Source organism: Ptychodera flava, chromosome 10 (genome assembly GCF_041260155.1).
Source record: "Ptychodera flava strain L36383 chromosome 10, AS_Pfla_20210202, whole genome shotgun sequence".
NCBI lineage: Eukaryota > Metazoa > Hemichordata > Enteropneusta > Ptychoderidae > Ptychodera > Ptychodera flava.
The window spans coordinates 10,667,902-10,694,491 of record NC_091937.1 but is presented as its reverse complement, the minus strand read 5'-3'; the positions used below and the strand labels follow the sequence as shown (position 1 = coordinate 10,694,491).

At 36.7% G+C, this 26,590-nt stretch overlaps 1 protein-coding gene across 1 annotated transcript in view; it reads left to right on the top strand.

The window, feature by feature from the left end:
- Positions 1 to 6,737: 6,737 nt before the first annotated feature.
- The window catches only part of LOC139141963 (uncharacterized), a 33,789-nt gene continuing 13,936 nt past the window's right edge, over positions 6,738 to 26,590 (top strand). Inside the window, exons 1-2 of the mRNA XM_070711745.1 lie at positions 6,738 to 7,134; positions 14,670 to 15,571. Of these exons, the coding sequence (XP_070567846.1) occupies positions 6,985 to 7,134; positions 14,670 to 15,571 (1,052 nt within the window). The 5' untranslated portion in view covers positions 6,738 to 6,984. The remainder of the gene's footprint in view (positions 7,135 to 14,669; positions 15,572 to 26,590) is intronic.

The following is a 26,590-nucleotide window of genomic DNA, read 5'->3' as shown; positions in this document are numbered from 1 at the left end:
CTATGAATACCTTTATCATTGCAGGCATGGTTTTCTGATTTGGCAATGAAGATACTTGTCTCTTGCCACTTTTGACAAGAAGGTTTCATGTCATCCGTCAGACGTTGTATCTTAAGCTGAAAACAAGTCTCTAGTTTCTGCTATAGTGTCATTCATAGGCAGCAGGAATACCAACTTCTTGCGTTTCACACAATTCAGAGCACTTTGAGCAGTTTAATTGCATTACACACACCAATGTTAGATTTAGTGAGGTGTGAGTTGCATTTTTACCAATCAAGCATTCTTAAAGATATTTTGATGACTATGGTCATGTTTTCTTAATTACAGAATTGGAATCTCTAGTGATCTGACCTGAAAATACTTTCAAGAACATTACAAAAAGAGGAAGTTTATCTGATAATGCTAATAATGGTGTCAAAAATATTATATCGTGTCTCTATTTACAGAGTAGCTTGCGACACCAAAATTTGTGTCAATGGATACATTTGAACGGTCAATTGCATATAAACTGTACAATCAACATATATATCAAAAGTGAAGTCAAAACATCATCGATGCCCTAAAAAGAGTTGCAAAACAGTCATTTAGCCTTAAATGATCATCTTTGAGATTGATTCTAATCTTTGGCCGTATTTTAGGTATCAAGGAACACACTTTTCCCATTACATGAACTGTTTACGTACCATTTATCATTTGGTGGCATGTTTTATAATACTTATCTGTAACAATGTGCCAAAAATACTCATTTACAAGTTTTCGACCAGAACTGTAAGTTTCGGTCAGATTCTTGCACAACATCATCTTCATTGCTTTTGTTATTAGCAGGGTCATTTATATTGGTAGTTGCTTGTTATATTATACAAGCAGAAAATACAAATGTCACAGCCAGTTGAGTTAAAGAGCGCCTGTAACTTCCTGTGGAATATGGAGGGTCACCTGTACATCCATTAGGAATGAATTTATGCACTTCTGAAAGAGCTGGTTAGCCTTGACTAAAACTTAAAGTGCAAAGTAATTTCACTGATTCATCTTTCAGCCAACCAAAGTCACAGAAATCCGTTTGAGACCTTGGATCTTTGTTCACTATACCGTTCCTTATTTATATATATAAAGTTAAGTGAAGTAAAGTAAGCCTTTATTGAAGTCGTATCCCAATTGGGATCTTGATCATAAAGTACAATAAAGGTTTTGCAAAATCAACAACAGAAGAGTATTAAAAAGAGATATATATGGGTAAATCTATATATGCGGATATTACATGTTCATTAATAATTTACTTTTTTCATTTTTTTCTTGTCGAAGTTATATATGTGTGTGCAAGTTGTTATGCTCGTTATTTTTAGGAGCAGTTTTAGTGTGTTGTGGCTCCAATGGCGAGCATGTAGGCCACTGCACCATAACAAGACACAGCATGGGCACCTAGCAGTTGTGGCTCTTTGTCTGCATACATTTTTGGTTGTTGGTATGTTTCTTATCAAAGTCCAATAAAAGCTTGTACAAGTCACCAAAACAGTACACGTTAGTCTACATTTCATCTATCGGAGAAGTGATGTTATAGGAAACTCATCAGCACTGTTATGTACTTTTGGTTTCATTCGGAGACACAAGGAAAAATGCACATGCTCATCAGTATAGACCTTTTTATGTCAGGTAGTTGATTTGAACGAGTGATGAAGATTGCTTTCGGAGCAGCAAGGTGTATATATGTTTAATTATAAAAACAACAACAATTCAATTAAATATTGGGTAATTGTACTGCAATTAAACTGTTCAAAGTGGTTTGGATGAGTATCAAGCGAAAAACATTGGTATTCTTGATGCCCCTACGGATGACCGTATCGCAGAAACTGTAAAATTGTTAGCAGCATTGATGGTTGCAAAGCTAAGGGTACACCTTCAGGGGGATAGCATGAAATCAAAAGTAGCAAAAGACAAGAATCTTTATTGTTAAAAGAATAATATAATTCATGTGAATAGATGGTTTGACAATTTATATGAGTAGAAATGTGAATTCCATGACCTCTCAAACGGACCAAAACACATACAACCTTGTGTCGAAGATGCTGTATAAATTAAGATATGGTGTAATGTTTTAGGAAACCATTATAGCGGCAATGCGGATAAAAATCCCTCCATTAGAAGTAAAATTTTTCCGGCTCAGGAAACAAGCAATGAAAACCCTGTGACCAATAAAACCTGACCAAACACAACAAAATAGGTCTCAAGAATGCTTGGTTGGCTAAGATACGACTCATTGATGTTTTTTGGCATCCATTTGTGAGGCCATAGTTGATATTGGGTGGTCTTTTGGCTTTAAATGATGTACCTCGATATATGTTGAGGAAACCAGCTTAGTATCCATTTTGAATTGTTCAGTATCCATTTCAGATTATCATGGTTAATTTTATAGCAAATATACATAACATACCAATGTTTTGACTCGTAAAACATGCTGAAAGACACCAAAATCAGTGGCATAGTGTATTGAGATATGATCCTTACACACTGAAACAGGTATTAGGATTTTTATGCAATTTTTTTTATGCAAATTAAGGGTCGTACATGTCAGCCAATGAAAAATATGAATTGCTTGACCCATATATACCTGGCAAAGGAGACCAAAATGACTCCAACAGCTTTTCATTGAGCTGAGATGTGATACTTATACCTGTTTTTGGAGGTCGTTTTGGCAGCCATCTTGGATATTTATGCAAATTAAGGGTAGTACATGTCAGGCAATGAAAGATATGAGTTCCTTAGCCCCATTTACCTGGCAAAGGAGACCACAATGACTCCAACAGCTTTCCATAGAGCTGAGATATGGCAATTTTACATGTTTTTTTTTGGGGGGGGGGGTCATTTTGGCAACCATCTTGGATTTTTATGCAAATTAAGGGTTGCACATGTTGGGCAATGAAAGAAATGAATTCCTCGGCCCTGTTTACCTGGCAAATGACACCAAAATCATTTTGATAACATTTCATAGAGCTGAGATATTACCATTTACATATTTTGGCGGCCATCTTGGCGGCCATCTTGAATATATTAAAATGCCCAAGGGTGCCAGGGTGGCATCATGCAGATCCTGATTCAGTAGGCTTTGAAGATACAGAAACCACCAAGAACCATTGTGGGGCCGAAATTTTTGGGTTTTGTGCTTCGGCACCAGACTATAAGTGTGAATTGCAACCACTTGTCTATGCATATTAGCTGTTCAGTAAACAACGGATTATACCTTTAGGTTCACGATCAATCAAAGCACACGTTGCCACCATGGGAGGAAATGGCTCACTTGCAGGTTGTAATTCGAAATGGTCGGTTGACCAGACGTGCTCAGTCTGTAACACTCTTTTGATCCCATTTTACTGACTGGATATTCACTGTGATAGTTGGAACAGCCAATTTGACCAATCAATGACCATGCCTAGTTTTGGTGTCAAGTTCAAAATCAGTGCGTATGTATAATGTTCATACCTAATTATCACGGATTAAACCCCATTTGCATTTTTAGGAATCATCAGGAATCTTTATAGGACGATGTCGTCATATATAAATATTTGGACTGTATTTACAGTTATTAAATAAACCATTTCACAACCCCTTGACATTTCTGTGTGGAAGCAAAATCGCAGTTGAGTTCATTGTCGAATAAAAGTGCGTCAACGAGGTATGTAACAACAATTCTACAGTAGATGAATATAACATTATAATGCAGTTGTTGTTTTCTTCGGCAGTTTCCTTAAATATAAACTTATTTTGTTCATCTTTTGTTGTGTTCGAGCCGTACAGCCAGTGAAAACGGTTAGAAAACTATGACTATCACTTGTGATTTCGACTAACAAGAATTCCTCTATCGATGACATCGACATAGCTATTTAAAACTTTGTTCTTGAAAAGTCTCTCTTAATATCCAGCTCACGGAATCCAGGGTAATTCGGAGAAGTCGTGTATGGCTCTTTTTCCTAAGGCACGCCTCTCTCTCATGGCAGAGGCAGACCCTTTGTAAATCAGTCACAATGATACATTTTGTCGTTTTTTGTTCAGATGAACAGTTCCCGTTTATTACAACATATGAACTGATGTGCCATTAATAGGATTTTGACGTTGAAAACAAAAACCTTAGGATATGCCATCGATAGCAGAACAAACTTGCAACTTTAAACAGTGATGTAAAATCTACTGTATCTTTGTCTACCGTCTGATATATTTAAAGACATGGCTTGCCCCTGGAAATATGGAAGCATCAGGATAAAGTTATCTTCAACGGACCTCTTTCTGGTACGGTGACAGAGCAAGGTATACGTAGCTGGTTAGGTAATGTGTCATAATGTCCGTTATTAATGTATCAACAGTTATCGATAAAAACGAGTTTCGGCGAAGCCTCGCTTGTTAAGACTACAGCTGTAAATAACACGGTAAAAACCATGAATTATGTTTATTAAAATCCATATTAAATAAATGATGGCGTGGGACAATCATTAAACATCGTGATGGTATATAGAAATATGTGCTATCACCTCAGTGTATTTAACTCATAACTTAGTTTCTAATATCCGTTATTCACCAAAACCACAAACAGAAAGACCTGTTTAGAGACCGATAGAAAGATAGAGACATGATAGATATTTAGATAGATAGACAGATAAATAGATAGATAGATAGATAGATATAGATTGACATGGATAGATAGATAGATAGATAGATAGATAGATAGATAGATAGATAGATAGATAGATAGATAGATAGAAAATAGATTAACATAACAATCAGATATCTGTCAAATCAATATCTGTAGCAAGTTTCATAAATGTTCGCACAGGACTTTCTGAGTTAAATCACCACTAAAAAAATTCATTAAATATGCAAATGAGCTGTTTATTAAGTTGACATTTCTCAATGCTTCATAAGACAATTAGATATCTATCAGATCAGCATCCGTAGAACATTTCATCAAATGCAATGTAGTAAGTTCAGAGTTAGATCACTGATTACAAAGTTTAATGAATATGCAAACTAATCCTTTATTATCTTGACACTGCTGAATGCTTCAAGCGACATCTGAAAATTTATCAGATTAATACCTATAGCAGTATCTATGCAAATGAACCCTCAATTTACTTGAAACATCTAAATGCTTAATGACACAACTATCTGTTGGGCAGTATCTGCAGTAGATTTCAGCAAATTTGGTGCAGTTATTTCGTCGTTATATGGCTAATTACGAAACTTCATTAACAATGCAAATGAGCTGTTTATTAACTTGATACTGATCAATGCTTCTTAATATAATTAGAAAGCTATCAGCTCAATATTTGTAAGAGGTATCTTCAAATTTGGTGCAGGAATTTCGAGGTTATATACCAAATTACAAAAGTTCATTAAATATGCAAATGAGCAAATAATTGATATGACACTTACAGTACATCATAATGTTCTGAGATTGTCATCAGTGAAAAGTTTCATGAAATTTTGTCTAATATTTCTTTATATATATGAAACGGTCATTACTGTCTCCATAGGAAACCACTTAAAAATGATATTTCATAACTTCATTAATATGCAATCAACACTTACCCGAATATAATTACTTCTTGCCGTTAGATAATGATATATGTCTACCAAATCCGACTTGAATTCGTCCAGGAGCTCTTGAGTTATCGTGTTGGCCAATCAATTAGCCAATTAGTGACCGTACTTCTTCTAGGTGTCAAGTTCAAAATCAGTACGTTCATATTGACATGCAAACCAAGTTATCACGGATTACAGCTCATTTGTATCATCGCAAATGATCAAGAATCTGTATGGGAAAATGTCGTCATGTGGCTATGAACATGAGGATGTTGTAATCATGCTAAAGAAGTCTTCACTTGTATAGATACAAGTATCTCCAGTAATGTTGCTCCGCCTGTAACTTGAAGAGTATACAGTACCAAGCGGATCAACAAACAAATTTTATTACTATCACCTGAACCTATGTGAAAGTTATGATACACTGCGAATTTTACAATGATAACAAAACATGCGTTTTTCTCGGCGCAGCTGTAGCATTTATTGTGCACAACAAAAGTTACAAATATTGAAATATCAATGACAAGACCAAGAGATAAAGTTATACGCAGGTTATATTCAGTAACGTATTATGCTAAAACTACCACAAAGTCCATTAAGGTTCATCCTGAAATAATACATAGACGGACATTTTTGACCTGGAATGAAATACTGTTCCTTATCCATAAACTAATAATGTATTAACGGAATTTAAAGGACCTTTGAAACGGTGTCAACGACAAGAAATGTGTAACAAACAGAATTTTCGAACTTTATTTCGGGAGGGGGGTATAATCGGTTCGAATATTGTTAGAGGACGATTTCTGATGTCTATCAAGTAGAAGTTTCTTGTGCTAAAATATTAGCAAATACTCGGCGTCATATTTCAAATGTCCCCGATGGTAGACAAGTAATAGCTCTTTAAAATACGCCGAAGGCTTTGTGACATATATTCTGGATTACGTTTCGGAGCTTTATGACATCGAAAAAATCGCCAGGAATCGTCCTGTTTTGGATTTAAAACGTCAGCTGCAAAATATCACATTTCTGAAATCCTTTCAATGATGCACAGCATTGGCTCTCCCTGTCAGGAATCGTTCATATTTATGATGAACATATTTAAATTGATATTTCTCCTTTATCAATCGTATTCAAATCCGTTTAAATAACGTCGCACAGAAAATGATGGGGTTTTTTTGTATTACCGGAGAATTAGTCTGAAACGTTAATGGCTCTCCAACACTGACAGTGACATGGTAATGTCTTTCATGAAGGTTTGCACCTACATAACACCAGTTTAAAGAAAGTATCGTCTGCAAGTGCCATCGAACATCGGCGAAGTTAGGGTTATCAGATTGTTATTAATGACGCTACTCAACAGTCTCTCGTAATTCCTACAAGTAACAAAAGATACAGAAAAAGACAGCATTTTCCATCATGAGAAGCAAAAAACGCATCTTCATTGGTCTCGTGTGTTTTTCAGCAGTGCTCGTCGTACTGTATTGGCGAGACAGCATCACAATGCATGGATTCGGGAAGACATTCAACTGGAGGAATGGATATGGCATAATGAGTGTTACGCAGAAGGTATATATATGGTGTTTTTTTTCTATTAGCAACATGATAGTTAAAGAAAGTTATGTTGTTTTTGGTCATAACTGTGTTTTTATGGCTTCAACTATACAAAAGTCCTCGTAGACACTGTGTACGTCAGATTTGGCCACAACTTATAAAACAAGCTCTCGAGAGCTTCTCAGGAGATCCGATTTGAAGCAAGCTAAAAAGCCGATTTTAATTTTCTCCTGTCTATGGTCTTTGCTGTGATTCCACTTTTAACCAACATTACTGGTGACCGTTTGTATTAAAATGTTTCTGAGCCTGCCATTAAAAAGACCGAAGAAACTGAACAGTCCCTGAAAGAAAGGAAGTAACTACTGGAATCTTTAGCCAACATTTTTTTACACTCTAGTATTTGCGCTAAAACGCATGTTTCAATAGCTTTTACGCTGTCTGCTGCTTGTTGTTGTTGTTGTATTTTATTTATTTAAGTGTCCTATGTGGACTTATTCACCATTTAAATAAATTACAATGGAATGTTTTCTATTGCCACATCCAGCCCGCTGGGCTTATAAGACACGTTGAATACCACATTGAAGACAAAAAAAAAGGATACATTATTTGTAAAGTGTGCTTTTCCTTCTCTAAAATGCCCTATAAATGTAGTCTGCTACATCATTACAGAATTTTGTCATAAGTATACATAACTTGTTATCGTTGCTTAAGTCATTAAAATCTGGCATATCAGTCAATATCTTGTCTAAAAGTGACTTACGGTAATCTTTATACAGAGTACATTGAAACAAAAAATGAAATTCATCTTCAACATGAAGAGGACAGAATTCGCATAACCTCTGTTCAACTGCAAGATTACTGAATCTCCCAGTTTCTATTTTAAGTGGGAGTATGCCCGTCCTAAACTGGGCCATGAGAGACCGCTTCGCACGAGACATACAACCTGTCAAATACATTTCTTTTCCGTGTTCCTTTTTAAAAGTACAATACGTCCTTAATTTTGACTTTTGTTGCACATCTAGTTCCCATTTTCTAGCATGAAAATTCTTAACAATTCACGAGCTTCTTCTAATTTTATCACTTCTCGGTTCACAAATCTATTTTGAAAGCCAATTTCTGAGAGAACACTTTTTATATCGTTAGACCAATTTTTTGTTTGCAAGGCATAATCCCACAGAAAAACTGATTTCGTTATTCTGTTGTCTGGTGTTTTCAACAGTCTATTCCAGAAACGTAACATATCAAGCTTTCGACGAAAACTTGGGTTATCCCAACCCATATCTCCATTTAAAGCCAACTTTGGTGCATATTTATGTACACCCATGAAATATCTCAATGCTCGATCTTGTATTGTGTCACAGTTTTTAAACTGACCAAATCCCCATATCCCCGCACAGTAGTCAAAATTGGAACAACACAGGAATAATACAAGGTAGAAAAAGTATTGTAATGGAAATCCTTAAATCTATGGATTTTAGAAATAACAGCTCCTAAAGCCCTTCCTGCTGAATTGCATAAGATTTTTGCCGTTACTTCGTAGTCTAAAACTCATTGAAAACCAGACCTAGATATTTATACTGAGACACTGTTTCTAATTCCGTCCTTCATATTTAAAAATAAAATTTGACAGCCTGACATTTTTATTTCTAAAATGAACAACTTGTGTTTTGTTTTCGTTTACTACCATACGCCATTTCTTACACCAATTTTCTAAACACTCAACAGCCTTTTGGAGATTTTCTTCATTTTCAGCAAGAATGACTATATCATCTGCGTACAGCAGAATTGCAACCTCTCGGTCACCAACTGGAACTCCAATATGGAGGTTATTTACCTCTTTAGCAAAATCATTCAGATAAATAGAAAAGAGTGTAGGAGATAGTACATCTCCCTGTCTAACACCAGAATCTGTTGAAAACCAAGGGGAAAGCAAACCATTTACATTAACACAAGAAAGTGGGTTCTCATAGAAACTCTTAATTGCCTTGTACAATTTGCCTGAAACACCATTTTCAAGTAACTTAAAGAACAACATATCTCTGTTTACCCAATCAAATGCTTTTTTCATATCTATAAAAGCTGCAAATGTGGGCAAACCTGACGCTTTTCTATTTCTGATAATACTTGTCATAACATAAATGTGGTCGACACAGGCCCTACCTTTCCTAAAACCATTTTGCTCATCGACTAAAATATTTTCTGCGTCAAAATATTGAACAAGTCTATTATTTATAATCCCAGAATACAATTTACTCACAGTTGACAGAAGGCTTACTCCTCGATAATTTAAAGGAACTCGGGGATCATTCAATGCATTTTGGGTATTGGTTTGATTATAGCTTTTCTCCACATACTAGGTATTTTTCCAAAATTAAAATAAAGTTGAAATAACTTGTGAAGCAATTTAATTGCAGTTGGGTTTTTGAAAATCTCATAAGGAAGTTTGTCAACGCCAACTGCTTTATTGAGTTTTGACTTATTTACTACATTCATTACCTCTTGAAGTGAAATATCACAATTCAATAGGGGGTTAACATGATTACTGTCTAACTGCCATTCCAACTGGTTTTTACAACTCAAAATATGTTGGTAGAAGTCCTCATCGAATCCAGTGTCTCCCGTGACAGAAAGGCTATAGAGATCTTCAAAGTCAGATTTCCATTTATTTAAAACTGAATTAACATCTGTTGTGACGCTATTGTTTTCTGCGTACACCTCCCATGGAATATCATTTTTTGTTCTAGGACCCAATTTATTAATGTGACTCCAAAACTCAGTTGGATTCTTGTGTTTAAATTTCAATATCCATCATAACCTGTCTTTGGTATGACCTCTTCAGCTTTCTGTAAAATTTGTCAAATGTATGTTGGGCATTCCTAAGTTTTGTTTAAATACCGATTTCTGTAATTTAGTACCTGTACATCTCATAAATTGTTTCTCTTTTTCTCTCATGTCCCTCCAGAGGGCAGTCAGTTCTGTATTCCAAAAATGGCTTATATACTTTGAATTTCTTTGAACACACTGGGACATCCCTGTACTCTAGCGTAGCATCCATTTCAGAAAAATACTGTCACAAAATTTATCATATATAATATCTACACTCAATTGGTTATTCCGAGATGACTCAATTTGATCTATTAATTCTATAATAGCATTTCTGGATAATTCCCCGTCTAGAAATCCATTTGGTATATCTGAAACCTTATATCGCCTTGTCTTTTCACCCCCGCTGCTAATGTGTCGATTCAACGTTGAATTACAACGCTTATTACTGGAAAGTTAGGAAATAACCCATTGGCATTACTCGTCAAGTGATCATACAGTCTAGGTCATATTTTGTGAAATTTTCACGTATATGGTTTAAAAACCATGATACATAAAGACAGTTTTATTTTGAAATAAAGTTCTTGCATTTTCAGTAATAGTGATTTCAATGTCGCTTATCGCAATTTTGATCACGTTTTGAACTCCAGTCTTTCAATCCCTGTCGTTCAAGTATGAAAATGGATATGCAAACCAAAACTGTCATTTATTTCTACATATACTATAGTCGCAAAGAATTCATGTTGAATTTCATGAAGTAGTACCAACTTTGACTCAAATGAAATTTATTATTAATACACAACGACTTTTTACCCCCAGAATATACTCTTTATCCTTTGAGTTAACTTTTGTTACGATCCTAAATTGAAGGTCCTCTGCTCTTTGAAAATATATATTATTAGAGGGTTTTCATTTAATCTGTAATAAGAAAAATTGCTTAATTTTGAAAAAAAGTGTGTAGGCTAAGAGAAACGCTACCTCAAGTGACCAAATTTTAAAGTGGCACTCCCACTTTGTAACATTTTAAAGCACATTTTTTTAATGCCAACGGTCGATATTTGACGTGGCGACTGCGCGCCGATCACAAGATATCGATAAAAACATGTCCTCAAAAAAGTAAAAGTTTGAATTCCGGTGGCCCAACCTAAATTCAGCTTCCGAACATCGAACGTTCGGCACTGGGGCCATTGTCAACTAAGCTATGGAGTACGAGTCTACGCTTACGCTGCTGTATGCCACAGTACCACTCGCGTCGGTAATCAGTCATGCCCCCTGGGCGAAAGTCTAGTCTTACTGACTCTGAGAAAAAACGGAAAACAAAGTTTGATTCCACTAGAATTCGCATAGGTGACTAGCACAGTTACGTGCGGTTGATACATAGCGGCCGCCGAGTGGTATGCATAGACGCATACCACGCGCGCGTCGAAGCACAAGTACAGTGTGGCAGACGACAAAATGTAGTCATCGGAGGCGGCTAATATTTAACACGTAAAAACTGATGTTTATGTGGTATTGAACAAAAATATAGTACAACTGATTCAGAATAATGAAAACGACAAAAACTAAGGAGAAGTTTAACAAAACTTACCCGTAATGGCATAATGCTGTATATAAAGTCTTTGCAGTGGGAAGTAAATTAATTGCGTCGTTCGAACTTATTGTAGACTCCCTAGAATATCGTCAATCAGCACAACAACATACCTTCGGGGGATTTCGGGTCAAAATAAGAAACGATCGTAAAACTTCGGGATGTGAAAAATACGCTCGGGAAATGACATGTTTTTATCGATATCTCGCGATCCGCGCGCAGTCTAAACGTCAAATATCGACATTTGGCATTAAAAATATGTGTTTTAAAAATATTACCAAGAGGGAGTGCCTCTTAAGGTAGGAAGCATTTAATTGACACAAATATTTATTTAAATGATACCCTAACACAAAACAGAAATAGCTGTGACAATGATTGTAACAATTATGGCAGAAATTTGGTTGACTTATGTAAATCAGCTTCTTTATGCATTGTTAATGGTAGAATGCCGGGTGATCAAGCCGGCGAATTTACATTCATGTCAAATGCAGGTCAAAGTGTTGTAGACTACCTTATAGTTTCTATCTCATGGTTCACGAATATTCTTGATTTTAAAGTCACCAATAGACTAGAGTCAGACCACTTTACGCTGGAGTTTACAATCAATTGTACTTTGAGTGATAGTTGTGAGTCAATGTCAAGCTTCAATACTGATTTGGCAGCTACTGCAAGTAACAATTTCAAGAAGTATCGCTTCAATGAAGAGAAATTTAGTAATGAGTTTTTAAATTCAGATATGCAAACCATTGTGACAAACTTTACTGAAGCTGTACATACAGGTGATGTGGACGATGCTGTTAACAAATTCAATGCTTTATTTTATAATGCTTCCAAACCAGTGTGTAACCATAGAAACCCTCGTCCGACCTACGATGGCTGGTTTGACAACGAGTGTCGAAATGCCAGGAACAAAGTGTTTGCTAAATTAAACACCTATAGACGTACGCATTGTCAGCAAGCTCTTTTAAGTTACAAAGTTGTTAAAGAGAATTATAGGAAACTTATCAAAGAAAAGAAAGAGATGTTCAATTTGAGTAGAATCAACGAAATTAAGTCTTTGTTAGAGGTCAACGATTCCTCCAAATTCTGGTCTTTTTTCAAGACTTCACGGAGTTCTCACCCTAGATCAATTACAAACAAAGACTGGTTTGAGTATTTTTACACACTTTTCAATCCGGAACAGACTGAGCAGAGTGATGCATATCGTCAACTCTGGGAAGAAATGAATGATGTTGTGCAGGATATTATGAATGGAGAGGCATCATATACTCCAATCAATGACTCTGATGACATCATCAGTGATACCATTGACCAACCCATTTCACAAGAAGAAATTATTGAAAGTATTAAGTGTCTGAAAAACAACAAATCTCCTGGTATCGATGGTATTTCAGCAGAATTTTTTAAGCAATGTAGTGATGTTATTGTTCCCCTTTTACATACTTTATTTAACCATCTTTTCAGTAATGGTGTTTTCCCAGTCTCATGGTACCAGGGTGTTATTTTCCCTATTCACAAGAAAGGCGATAAATCTCTGGCTAAAAAATTATCGGGGCATAACCCTTTTACCTATTATTAGTAAAATCTATACACGTGTTCTGTACAATCGGTTACTTTTCTGGGAAGAAAACGCCGCTCCACTTAGAGAAGAACAGGCTGGATTTAGGAAAGGGTATAGCACCATTGATAATATTTTTCTTTTGCACACTTTTATTCAGAAATATTTAAGCTGTAAAGGGGGCGTTTTACTGTGCTTTTGTAGACTTTGAGAAAGCCATCGACAGAGTTCATAGAACAGCTTTGTTCTTTAAATTGGGTAAAGCAGGACTCCAGGGTAAGATGTTCAAAGCCTTGATGGCTGTGTACACTCAAGTCAAAGCCTGTGTACTTGGCAGCAATTGTATGACAGACTTTTTTAATTGTCCTTTTGGAGTCAGGCAAGGCTGTATCCTCTCGCCCTTTTTATTTTCTTTCTTTCTAAATGATATCTATGAAGAGTTTAGTAGAGATACATGGGTTGAAGGTTGCTCTCTTGGTATGGTTAAACTTTTTTACATATTATTTGCAGACGATTTGGTGCTCTTTGCTGAAAGTGTAATTAAGTTACAGAGATTGTTAAACCAATTGTCTATGTATTGCAAAAAGCACAAGACGAAAGTCAATCTCGACAAGCAAAAATTGTAGTTTTCAGAAATGGTGGTCCACTTTGTAACTACGGGAGGTGGTACTATGAAGGAAAAGCAATAGCTGTTGTTTCTTATTTTAAATATCTGGGTGTTGTCTTTTCTTGTAGCGGTATGTGGAGTAAAGCGCAAGAGGTATTGGCAGATCAAGCCTCTAAAGCCCTTTGACTGAAATGTATTTTCTGTAATGACTTTAGCACATAGGGCCGGAGGCCTATAGTGCAAATAAAACTTAATTATTATTATTATTATTAGTCCTAACGACAGAAGAGACCATTGGTAACAAATGAATTCACTATAAAGTTATTCACTGTGTCATCTACGCTTATCTTTCAAGTAAACCGCTGTCAACTCCACTGTGACGTTCGTTCTTTGCCGTACTTATACTTGTATATTATAAACAGTTATGGAACACCCATGTCAATATCTGTGCCAAGCTTGCCTACCTAAACTTGCAATCATATTTGGATTCATATTTGCAATAATATTTGGATTCTCGTGTGTGTGTGTGTGTGTGTGTGTGTGTGTGTGTGTGTGTGTGTGTGTGCGCGCGCGCTGATACCATAGACCCTCGAAAAAAAAAACGAGGGTCTATGCTGATACTAACTATGATGTACGTATGTACGTGTAAGTACGTTTAAATGTGTAAACTAATTATTTTACATTAGGCGCCTCATAGTATGTGTGTGAGAGAGAGATGGAGATAGAGGGGCAGTGAGTGAGTGAGAGGGGCAGTGAGTGAGTGAATGAGTGAGTGTGAGACAGAACTTGAATTTCAAGTACAAACATATTTGATTATCTTACCCGACAAGTATTTGCCTGACATTATCACTTCTTCAGAAGCAAGAAATGACAAAACGTTCAATATGTCTGGTTCTTTTTCATGTAAGTAGCAGCAGCACGTCGGGTAACTTAATTCTATATTTTTCATTCTGATTTATTCATTTCTGTTTCAGATACAGAATTCAACAACTGGAGGTGAGCTAAGCGACTCTGCAAGTCAGACCGCGCGCTCGCGAAATACCCATCTAGCTGCAGAGCATATTAATGTAAGCGATGACGTGTGGACTACCGCCATGCTCGCAACAACGACATTGAATTCCACCCCAGGGCCGACGACTTATTCAGTTCCAACTGCTTTAAATGAAATGAAAACAACAAATTATATAAGATACGGGCAACAAGGGAATTACTCGTACACCCTGCCGCATATATTACGCCAGGCAATGCAAGATCGTTTCCTATTTCCAGTACTGCTTTTTGGAGGTGGACCTTCTTTTCAATACAGACAACTGAAAAAAGCTCTTGAGTTCGCGGTTTTCACAAACAGAACTATAGTTGTATCAGATTTCAGGCATCATCGTACCAATTATATCGCCAAAAGTGTTTCCTTCGAGGACACCTTTAATATCAGTGTTTTAAACCAATTGTTGCCAACTGTTAACGTTAAGCAGTTCAGAGAGAAATGTGGTGCACGCATTAATACCATTTGGACATTTTACAAACCGGGGAGTTCCAATTCATCGTCGATCGAACTTGTTTATCAAAGTAGCAGAGACTGGCTAAGTGACAGGGCGAATGTTGACATCCCGGATGTTACGTCTGTCACTTTTCCAAAATCGATACCAGAATCGTGGCGCGAGATCGATAAAACTGCTGATGACCGCTGCGTAGTAATGGTGTCGCCTGTAGGTTTTGAAGCAGTGCATCTTCCTAACGAAGCTGCGATGTCGGACGCCATCGACGGGCACTTGGTGAGGACATCATTTTTGCAGAAAGCTGCTGAGGACGTTCTACCCAAGCTGTGTGATGGGGAACCAATATTAGGTTTCCATTGGAGGAACAAGACTGGCGAACGGTGAGTACATAAAGAGAAACGACGACCACGGCGGGAGTCAACATGCACTCTCATTTCCAAATTATGGTATACAAATATAAGGGAATTATGCAAGATCTTAGAGCGCTGACCAGTCATGACCTTGCTTCCTATTCTGTGCTTTCTGCATATTAATCGAGTTTGCACGTGGTAGGGAGTATTTTCTGCACGATAGAGGGTCGTCTTATACACATGACTAATAATATGCCTGCATTGTCTCTACCTCATCTGCCCAAGCCCTTACTTATAAAGTGATGCTTCGATGTAAGAGTGGTAACACCTTTCGTACATTAGCTTACTTATCGCACATACACGTGCCAAGCGACATAATGCTTTTACTCCCAGAAAGGGGAGTAAGGTCCGTGGCTAATGGGAGCCGATCGCGAGTAAGAATCGAACTTATCTCGAGGAGAAAAATATCGTTTTCGACGTTATTTCGACAGTAAATTGTTACAATAAGATGCAATCATAGACCCTCGTTTTCCTCGAGGGTCTATAATGCAATGTGGTCCCTGTACTATCTCTGTCTGTTCAACTATCAATGCAAAAAGGGGGTGGAAAATTTAATGGGTGGGGATTAAATGAATTGGAGGAGGGGGAGTAAAAAGCGATATGCATCTGCATCATCATCATCAATAATAATTAATATAAGTATTATATAGAAATAATAACGCGAATAATAATATGTTCAATTTCCGTGAAAATTTCACCATAAGGGTATTTTGAGTCGAAAAGACCAAATATGATATCGATTTCACTGCCCAATGTTTCCATGGTAACCATTTTAGGGGTTGAAAATTTCAGTTTTTCCAATATCCAATGAACAGTTACTTTGATTGATATGGAAATTATCTAGCGGAGGGAGTTCGGGTCAGAGAACACAAAAACCAGACTTATTTTAATGTTTTGAGTTGCCATGGTAACTATTCTTGGATTGAAAATGTTACTTTTTCCCTAATTCCTATTAAAGAACTATTGATTGATGTAAACATTTATAATAAGGGTTTTTCTGGTTAGCACACCAAAAAAAAAATCACACTCATTTTAATGTGAGATGTTTCCATGGTAACCATTCAGGAGTAAAAATTACCAGTTTTTCAAAGATTCCATCTAAAATCCAGGAATCAACACAATGTGTTATATATCAAAGGGATATTTTGGTTAGAAAGACCAAATATCCAGTGTAAAAATCCAGTAATCAACAGAAATATTATACCAAAAGGGTAATTTCGGGTTAGAAAGACAAAATATGATATCCGTTTTGACTGCCCTGTGTTTCCATAGTAACCTATTTGCGTTTTTAAATTTCGTTTTTTTCCAAAGTCCATTAAAAGTAATCCCAATTACTATGCAAATGCTCCTCTAAGTGTATCCATAACAGCATGAACTCCATGTTCATTTTTGTTTTATGTTGCCATTGCAACCATTTCGGTAACCACAGTTTTTTTATTTAAAACCATAGACCCTCGAGAGGGTCTATGTTAAAACATAATTCACTGTTTTTTATTTATTTTATGGATTTCTAAGTAACAACTTTTAACATTTGTTCTATAATAAAAATATACATGCATAAAAACCCTAAAATACTTACTGTATAACGTGGATTATTGCCTGTATTTAGCTGAAGAGTGCATATACAGATGAATACAGTCAAGAATCCATTTTTTGTATTCAGCAAGCCTGTATTCATGTGGATTCATGTGAATTCACGTGTATTATACTATAATACAGGCAACTCATTAATGTGAATTTATCTGAATTATTGGGTTTTAATGCAGTGATAATAATTGTAATTTCTTTGCCTTCATTCTAGAAAGAATAATAAAGATAATGTATATTGGGGCCATTCTGATCAAAATTATGTTTTCCGTTAATTTTAGTATGGTAGAATTAATTTCACATAGACCAGAAATAATTTCCAAGCATTTTTAATTTTGTTTCATGCAGTCATCCCAAATAAGTGTTATATAGTATAGTACTAACTATTATATGAATTTATCGAATTAAGTTGATGCCTTCAAATCAATTTTATGTGCTGAAATTATAATTAATTCTACTAGTATCCGAACCCAATCCTCCTTATCACCCAATGTACCATTGTATTTATCATAAGCAGTAACAGTAGCTCACAGTTTTTTTGTTTTATTGAAAACATAATTCACTGGTACTTATTTATTTATGGATTTATAATTAACGACGTATAATAATGTTCATTTTATAATAATTTATTTTGATTTCTTTGCCTCGTTCCTGGAAGAATAATGAAGACAAATTTTTTCTGATTGTTTAATTCAAGAAAAAAATATGGCCATGTAGTGGTGCATTATTTTTTGTTTGACCTGGCGTGACCCCATCAACTCTTTGATTAGCTAGCTCTCCCCTTTCAATGGTAACCATGGCTAAATTTGAACATGGTGCCTGTATACCTTTAAACATATTTTTGAACCCAGCAGGCCAAGACAAGGGGGAAATATTACAAGTTAAATGTTTCATTTTTCATATTGCCCAGGGCTCGAAATTAACTTTTTCCCCTGGTAGTCCACTTGGGCAACCATATTCTGAAGTTGGTAGCCCAGTGGCTGGTAGTCCATGCATATTGTAGATAAGGGGTATCTTTTTTCGTTAACCAGACAAGAAAGGGCTATTTTACAAGGTTCTGCCCATGAAGTGAATTTTCTAGTCTTTTGGTCAGTATACTTGCACACCTTTAATGCCCAAGGAAACAGGTGTAATGGACGACAGTGGGACTCAAAAGTTTTGTGACCTATAAACAACCCGTTTCACTCTCACAGTTGTATGCAAATATTAAAAGTCGTCATGACAACATGACAACAATACGGCCTTTTCAGCACTGAGACATACTGTAGCAGGGCTAAAAATAGACCATGGCCCTTCTGATTGGAGGAGGCATAATTTCCGTGTTATTGTGATTGATACATTATTATCAAAATGCAACGAGAATGCGCTTTTATTGGCCATCGTTTCCTGTGCCTGTCATTCAAGTACGTCAGTTCAGATATGGAAACTTTGTTGCAAAGTTACACCGCACGGCCGGTCGTCTCCAGAAGAAAGTCATGCTATGGCAAATTTCTATGCCCAGCTGGGTTTGACTGCATTTATATCTAGCTCGTCTCAAAGTGACGGACGCATCTTTCAACCTTTCAGCTTGGTGAAAAACGCATTTTTTGATTCGCCAAAGGCCTGTGGACTCGCTTATTTTTGCACAAGTGCTACATGGACATAGGAAAAAGTTGTTGAATACTCACTGTTTCAGTGAATTCGCCATGGTGAGAGTCCTCAAATCAAAAAATGTTGCCGAGCTCGAATACATCTCATTAAATTACGTCATTGTTATACAAGAGTTAGCATTCCAAAGTCTGTCACCCTGGTTTTTTCAAAGTTTGGAGAAGGCCGGCATTTCCATCTGAATGATTGAACGACGTGAAACGCAAAATCCCACCGCATATTATCCTGGCAATATGTATAGTAGAAATACTGTATACCGTCGCTCTAGGTACGTATATATACTCCACAAAATGGCAACAGAGGGCGTGAATTTTCTAAAAGGATTTCCTAAACGTCCTACTTGTTACCTTAGGGACTCACTTGTAATGTCCTGAAAAGTGTTCTCTGCAGTAATTCCAGTTTCTGTCAATATGCAAAGCTCAACGACAAGATTATAGCACGAGACGTAGGATAGTGTACAGACTACACATTCACGCGCAGGTAAACTCAATTGCGCATGCTCATATTGGCAGACTACACTGGCAAACGAGTGCGCATGTGTGAAGGTATATTTGCAGCAAATACACTGACATAGACAATTACATAAACTCTCCACTAGTCGCTGTGCCTTGTTTTGTGCGCACCCACGACTGCCACGATGGGCCTGCATTAGAACACCTCTTTTTCAGAATTCCAACAGCTTCAATGAACTGTTATTAGATTTCTGTATAATACTTATAGCCCCTAAACTTGTAATAATAATTAATATAAGTATTATATAGAAATAATAACGCGAATAATAATAGGTTCAATTTCCGTGAAAATTTCACCATAAGGGTATTTTGGGTCGAAAAGACCAAATATGATATCGATTTCACTGCCCCATGTTTCCATGGTAACCATTTTAGGGGTTGAAAATTTCAGTTTTTCTAATATCCCATGAAAAGTTACTTTGATTTTATATGAAAATTATCTAGTGGGGAGTTCGGGTCAGAGAACACAAAACCAGAATTATTTCTAATGTTTCGAGTTGCCATGGTAACTATTTTTGGATTGAAAATGTTACTTTTTCCCTAATTCCTATAAGAGAACGATTGATTGATGTAAAAATTTGATCATAAGGTTTTTCTGGTTGCACACCAAAAAAATCACACTCATTTTAATGTGAGATGTTTCCATGGCAACCATTCAGGAGTAAAATTACCATGTTTTTAAAGATTTCACCTAAAATCCAGTAATCAACAGAATGTGTAATATCAAAGTGATATTTTGGGTTAGAAAGACCAAATATCCAGTGTAAAAATCCAGTAATCAACAGAAATATTATACCAAAAGGTTATTTTGGGTTAGAAAGACAAAATATGATAACAATTTTTACTGTCCTGTGTTTCCATAGTAACCTATTTGCATTTTAAAATTTCAATTTTTTTTTCCAAATTCAATTAAAAGTAATCCAGTTACTATGCAAATGCTCTCCTTAGTGTATTTATCACAGCATGATCTCCATGTTCATTTTTGTTTTATGTTGCCTTGGTAACCATTTTGGAACCACAGTTTTTTTTTCAAACCATAGACCCTCGAGAGAATCTATGCTAAAACATAATTCACTGTTTTTTATTTATTTAATGGATTTCTAAGTAACAACTAAGAAATTTGTTCTATAATAATAATAATTGTAATTTCTTTGCCTTCATTCTAGGATGAATAGTAAACATAATGTATATTGGGGCCATTCTGGTCAAAATTATATTTTCCGTTAATTTTAGTGTGTTAGAATTAATTTTATATAGACCAGAAATAATTTTTGAAGTATTTTTTATTTTGTTTAATGCAGTCATCCCAAATAGGCTAAGTGTTATATAGTACAGTACTAACTCATTATGCATCGAATTATGTTTATGCCTTCAAATTAATTTTATGTGCTTAAAATTAATTCTACTAGTATCTCAATTAATTTTATGAACCCAATTCCCCTTATCACCCAGTGTACCATTATTTATCACAGGCAGTTACAGTAGCGCACAGTTTTTTTATTTAAAACATAATTCACTGGTGTTTATTTATTTTATATATTATAATGAACAACGTATTAATATTCATGCTATATTATAATATGCTTGACTGGAATCCGGCAATCTGATTGGCTGGAGCCAGGGTTTATATTCTCAACAAGAAGACCTGCGCGCCGCGTAACATTTTTGAGCTCGCGCAAATTTCGAACGCCAACTTGAGAGCTCAACGCGCCATAATGTCGAACAAGTCTATGGCTTCAGATTGATTTTGTTTGTTAAATTTTAGTCTAGTGCAGCTTGACGAACCAACAAATGAAGAGTTTCTGTAAGGAGCGGAGGCTATGTAACAACAACATGATTTTTTAAAGTTTTTTGAGCGTTTTTTAAGTAAAATTCTTCAAGTTCGATGTCTAATCGCGATATTGATGCGTTGCGTAACCGTATTTTATGAATTCAACTGTGCACGCGCGCGCGTTCTGAAACGTTCTTTTTTAGAGTTTGTATGAGGCTGGGCGCTCCTGAACTCTCGTTCCAACTTCGGCCCTAAATAACGAAATTGCCCACTTGTTTTTAACTTTAGCATATTATAATGAGGTTATAAACGGTGCGCTCGGGTATTTGGTTGTGGATATAAGACCTCTGGGGTGAAAATTAGCATATTTGGGTGAAATAATCACCTCGCTGCGCTCGGTGATTATTTCCCGCCAAATATGCTAATTTTCACCCCAGAGGTCTTATATCCGCAACCAAATACCCTTGCTTGCCGTTTATAACCTCTAAATAATTTATTTTGATTTCTTTGCCTCATTCCAGGAAGAATAATGAAGACAAATTATTCTGATTGTTTAACTAAAGTAAAATTATGACCATGTAGTGGTGCATTATTTTTGTGTGACCTGGCCTGGCCATAAACTTTATGATCAGCTAGATCTCCCCTATCCATGGTAGCAACGGCTAAATTTGAACATGGTGGCTGTATACCTTTAAACATTTTTTTAAACCTAGCAGGCCAAGACAAGGGGGAAATATTACAAGTTAAATGCTTCATGTTTAATACTGCCCAGGGCTCGAAGTTAACTTTTTTCCTGGTAGTCCACTTGGGCTACCATTTTCTGAAGTTGGTTGCCCAGTGACAGTGGCTTTTAGCCCATGCATATTTTATATCAGGGGTATCTTTTATCGTTAACCAGACAAGAAAAGGCTGTTTTTCAAGACTCTGCCTATGAAGTGAATTTCCTAGTCTTTTGATGTGTATACTTGCACACCTTTAATACCCAAGGAACAGGTATAATGGACGACAGTGGGACTCCAAAGTTTTGTGACCCATTAACAACTCGTTCAACCCTCAGAGTTGTATGCAAATTTTAAAAGTCGCCATGACAACCTGACAACAACATGGCCTTTTCAGCATAAGACATAGTGTAGCAAGGCTACAAATAGGCCATGGCCCTTCTGTCAGGAGGAGGCATAATTTCTGTGACATTGTGATTGATACATTATTATCAAAATGCTACGAGAATGCGTTTTTATGGCCATCGTTTCCTGTGTCTGTCATTCAAGTATGCCAGTTCAGATATTGAAACTTTGTTGCAAAGTTCCACCGCACGGCCGGTTGTCTTCGTAATTTCCAGAACAAAGTCATATTATGGCAAATTTTTTTGCTCAGCCTGGTTTGACTGCATTTATCTAGCTCGTCCCAAAGTGACGGACGCATCTTTCAACCTTTCAGCTTGGTGAAAAACGCATTTATTCATTCGCCAAAGGCCTGTGGATTCGCATATTTTTGCACAAGTGCTACATGGACATAGGAAAAAGTTCGACTCACCCTAGCCCTCTCGATTGTTGAATAAAACCACGGTCCATGAGTTCTCGAAAACTGTAGTGTAGCATTCCAAAGTCTGTCACCCTGTTTTTTTCAAAGTTTGGAGAAGGGCGGCATTTCCATCTGAATGATTGAACGACGTGAAACGCAAAATTCTATCGCATATCTTCCGGAAATATGTACAGTACCGTCAGTAGAAATACTGTATACGCTGCAGTGCTGAGTTACGTAAGCTTATAAGCTTATACTCCACAAAATGGCTACAGGCGGCGTGAACTTTCTGAAAGGATTTCCTAAACGTCCTTCTTGGTACCTTAGACACTCACATGTGATATCCTGAAAGTATTCTCTGCAGTAATTCCAGTTTCTGTCAACATTCCAACGACACGATAGCGCGAGATCGGAGACGTTCTAATGTCACGCCACGCACTCCCAATAGCGCATGCTCTGGGATTCGCGTCGCGTCTCTGAAGGGCGCGCGTGTTCCGACAGAGAAGAACGCGAATCGCAGGGTCTCTGCCAGATTACACTGCCAGGGCGAAACATGCGAAATGCAGAAAAATGTTTATTCTGCAATGCCAATATGACGCTTACGAAGTAAGTCTGAATAAGTTTTAAATTATACAACAGAATGAATCCATTGTACATTGGTACATTGATACGTTTATGAAAGAATTAGTACAGGATACGTTATGTTAGAGTTGGGGTGGGGGTGGGGAATATTCGTTCGGTGGTCGCAGCATAGCAATTTCACTGCAGAGAGAGAGAGAGAGAGAGATTGTTAATTTGTATCGGAAATCTTTTCATAGTCGTGACTTTTGATGGAAGAAAACTAAAAACAAATTAAATTGAACCGATTGAACGTGTATCCGTAAAGTTCGCACAAAAGTTAAAAGTCTAGGCCTGCTGGTATCGCGTAAACTGCTTAGTGTCACTTTTCCGACAAGCATTTAATTACCCTTGGCTTAGGGATGGACCATTAGACCTTGGGAGGGGGGGTGGTCACAATGAAATTGTGAAATTTTTTTTTTACTATTGTAAATTTCTGAAATTTTTTTTCCAATTGAGATTAGCTGTGCAAATTTTTTTTTAGAGTAAATTTTCAGATTTATAATTTTTTTTCGTTCGTCGCTGTCTGAAGATAAAGAGGGCAAACATGTGGTGCCAAGCACCACAAGCGGCCACGCAAGCGGTCACTGGGAAGAGGTCAGGAGAGGGGTGTCCCCCTGCTGCTGTTGGAGCTTTTGAAAAATAGAGATTAAAATGGTGTTATTTGGTGGCACTTTGGGAGTATTTTTGCGGGGGGTGGTCAGGAGGGGGTGTCCCCCTCCTACCATTGGAGCTTTTGAAAAAGAGAGATTAAAATGGTGTTATTTGGTGGCACTTGGGGAGTATTTTTGCGGGGGGTGGTCGGGAGGGGTGTCACACTCCTGCCGTTGGAGCTTTTGAAAAATAGAGATTAAAATGGTGTTATTTGGTGGCACTTGGGGAGTATTTTTGCCGGGGGAGGTCAGGAGGGGGGGCCCCCCTCCTGCTGTCGGAGCTTTTGAAAAATAGAGATTAAAATGGTGTTATTTGGTGGCACTTGGAGAGTATTGCGGGGGGAGGTCAGGAGGGGGGTGTCCCCCTCCTGCTGTTGGAGCTTTTGAAAATAGAGATTAAAATGGTGTTATTTGGTGGCACTTGGGGAGTATTTTTGCCGGGGAGGTCAGGAGGGGGGTGTCCCCCCTCCTGCTGTCGGAGCTTTTGAAAAATAGAGATTAAAATGGTGTTATTGGTGGCACTTGGAGAGTATTGCGGGGGGAGGTCAGGAGGGGGGTGTCCCCCCTCCTGCTGTTGGAGCTTTTGAAAAATAGAGATAAAAATGGTGTTATTTGGTGGCACTTGGGGAGCATTTTTTTCAGATTACACATCTTCCTCTGAACATGGTCTTCTTGCTCCTCAGTAGCTTCGTATAGTTTTGAAAATTGACTATTTTAGTTTCCTGGCTTCCCTTTCTACTGCGTGGTGAAATGCCTACATTCACCCCATCAAACATCATGCATATCTCATGATTTACAATTGATTTTGACAAGCTGAGAAGCTAAAATAAGCTAAATAATATAGTGAAATTTGCATATTTGTGTTTTTAGAGCAATTGTTGCCCTTTTTTGATCAAAACATCTATTTCTCTGTAGCAGCATGTCCAAATTGATTGGATGTGTATAGATGTGTTGAAATTTCAATATTTGTCTTTTGGGCAATTTATGCCATTCATGGTCAAAAAATCTGTATTTCTGAAAGGGCTTGTCCAATTTCTTTGAAATTTGCCACACAAAAACGATTAACCATGCAGATTTATTCAGTATTTGCTATCGAGAAACTTTCAAAGTTCAACCCTTTTATGTGTTTTTGTGTTGGGATTTGTTGGATAGATGGCATTCTACGTAGTGTATTGTTGAATGTTAAAGCATGTGTTGCTGTTGTTATTTGAGGCTGTTTTTTGAGAAAAAAGAATTGAAAATGCCTATTTAAAAGCAAAATAATACATAATGACTTGATATGTTGTTTTATCATTATTGACGTGTTTCTACTTGTTCAACCATTCTTGCATTCATCATTGTAATAAAATGCTGTGAAAAAAATGAAACTGATGTGGCCTGCATCTGTTTACCTTGATCTTAAAAGGCAAATACAATTTCTGTCTTGACAACCATACCATAGTTTCAATGTTTTACCTAGTGTACCTGCTTGGTTTGTACGCAGGAAACAAGTAGAAAACAGGCTCTATAATTTCATAATTTTCAAGTGATCAGAATACAAAAGTCCTGAAAAGATAAGATAATCACAACTTCCAGTATAAGGGATACAGTCACTCTAAATGTATAAATTAAAATTAAAAATGTGCCGGGAGGATGTATTAAAATACAGAAAGTTGCTTACTGTCGGTAAAATCTAAAAAAATCAAAATTTTAAAGACTTTTGCAGATTTTTTTTTACGCCTTTGTCTTCTTATTTATTTTTTTTTATTTTGCAAACTAGTTTGAAGATTTTTTTTTCCTAACTTTCTGCTCTGAAAATTTTTTTTTCTGTTTTTGACCACCCCCTCCCAAGATCTAATGGTCCGTCCCTTAATGATATCCCCCTCTCTCCATACAGTATAATGCATAATCTGCGCTGCACGTTAAACAATTGGAAGTCACCCCTATTGACAAAATTAAAATATACAACACTTCTTTTCAGAATTCCTACACAGCTTCAATGAATTGTTATTAGATTTCTGTATAATACTTATAGCCCCTAAACTTGTAATAATAATAATAATAATAATAATAATAATAATAATAATAATAATAATAATAATAATGCAAAAGTAAGTTTTTTTCTAAGAAAAATATATCTTCCCGTATTTTTTTACTCTTATTTGGGCTTTTCAAATATTTTAACTTACATAAATCCCATATTCATGTACAATTTTATTTTGCGGTGCAGGAGGGCGAGCGAAAGAAGGGGCACCCCTGCCCCGCCCGGACATTTGTATTGCACCGCGAATTCGAAGTGTAAAAAAAGTTACTGCCTGCTTTTAGAGAAGGGGTGCGCCCCCTGAATATAAAATGGTCTAGTCATGCTATTTCATTCAAGAACTTTTGATTGAGAGGCCTGGAGTCGCCTTAGTCAGTAAGTGAGGCTACCCACAATTCTCCATGATCCGTACACACGGAGATCACTCACTGAACTGAAGCAAATTTCTTCTGTACACAGAACAGCTCGGTCCATATTTCAAAATTCTGGGACCATAGTTTTGATAATCATAATTCTCTAATTTCTCACTGTGAATAATGAGAAGATCGACCCCTTTTCCGCGGAGGAGATAGCAATTTTGTGATTTTGTCAACATAGATTTTTGACAGCCATATGCAATATTTTCAAGGAAACTAAGGGAATAAGTTGCATCTGTGTTGG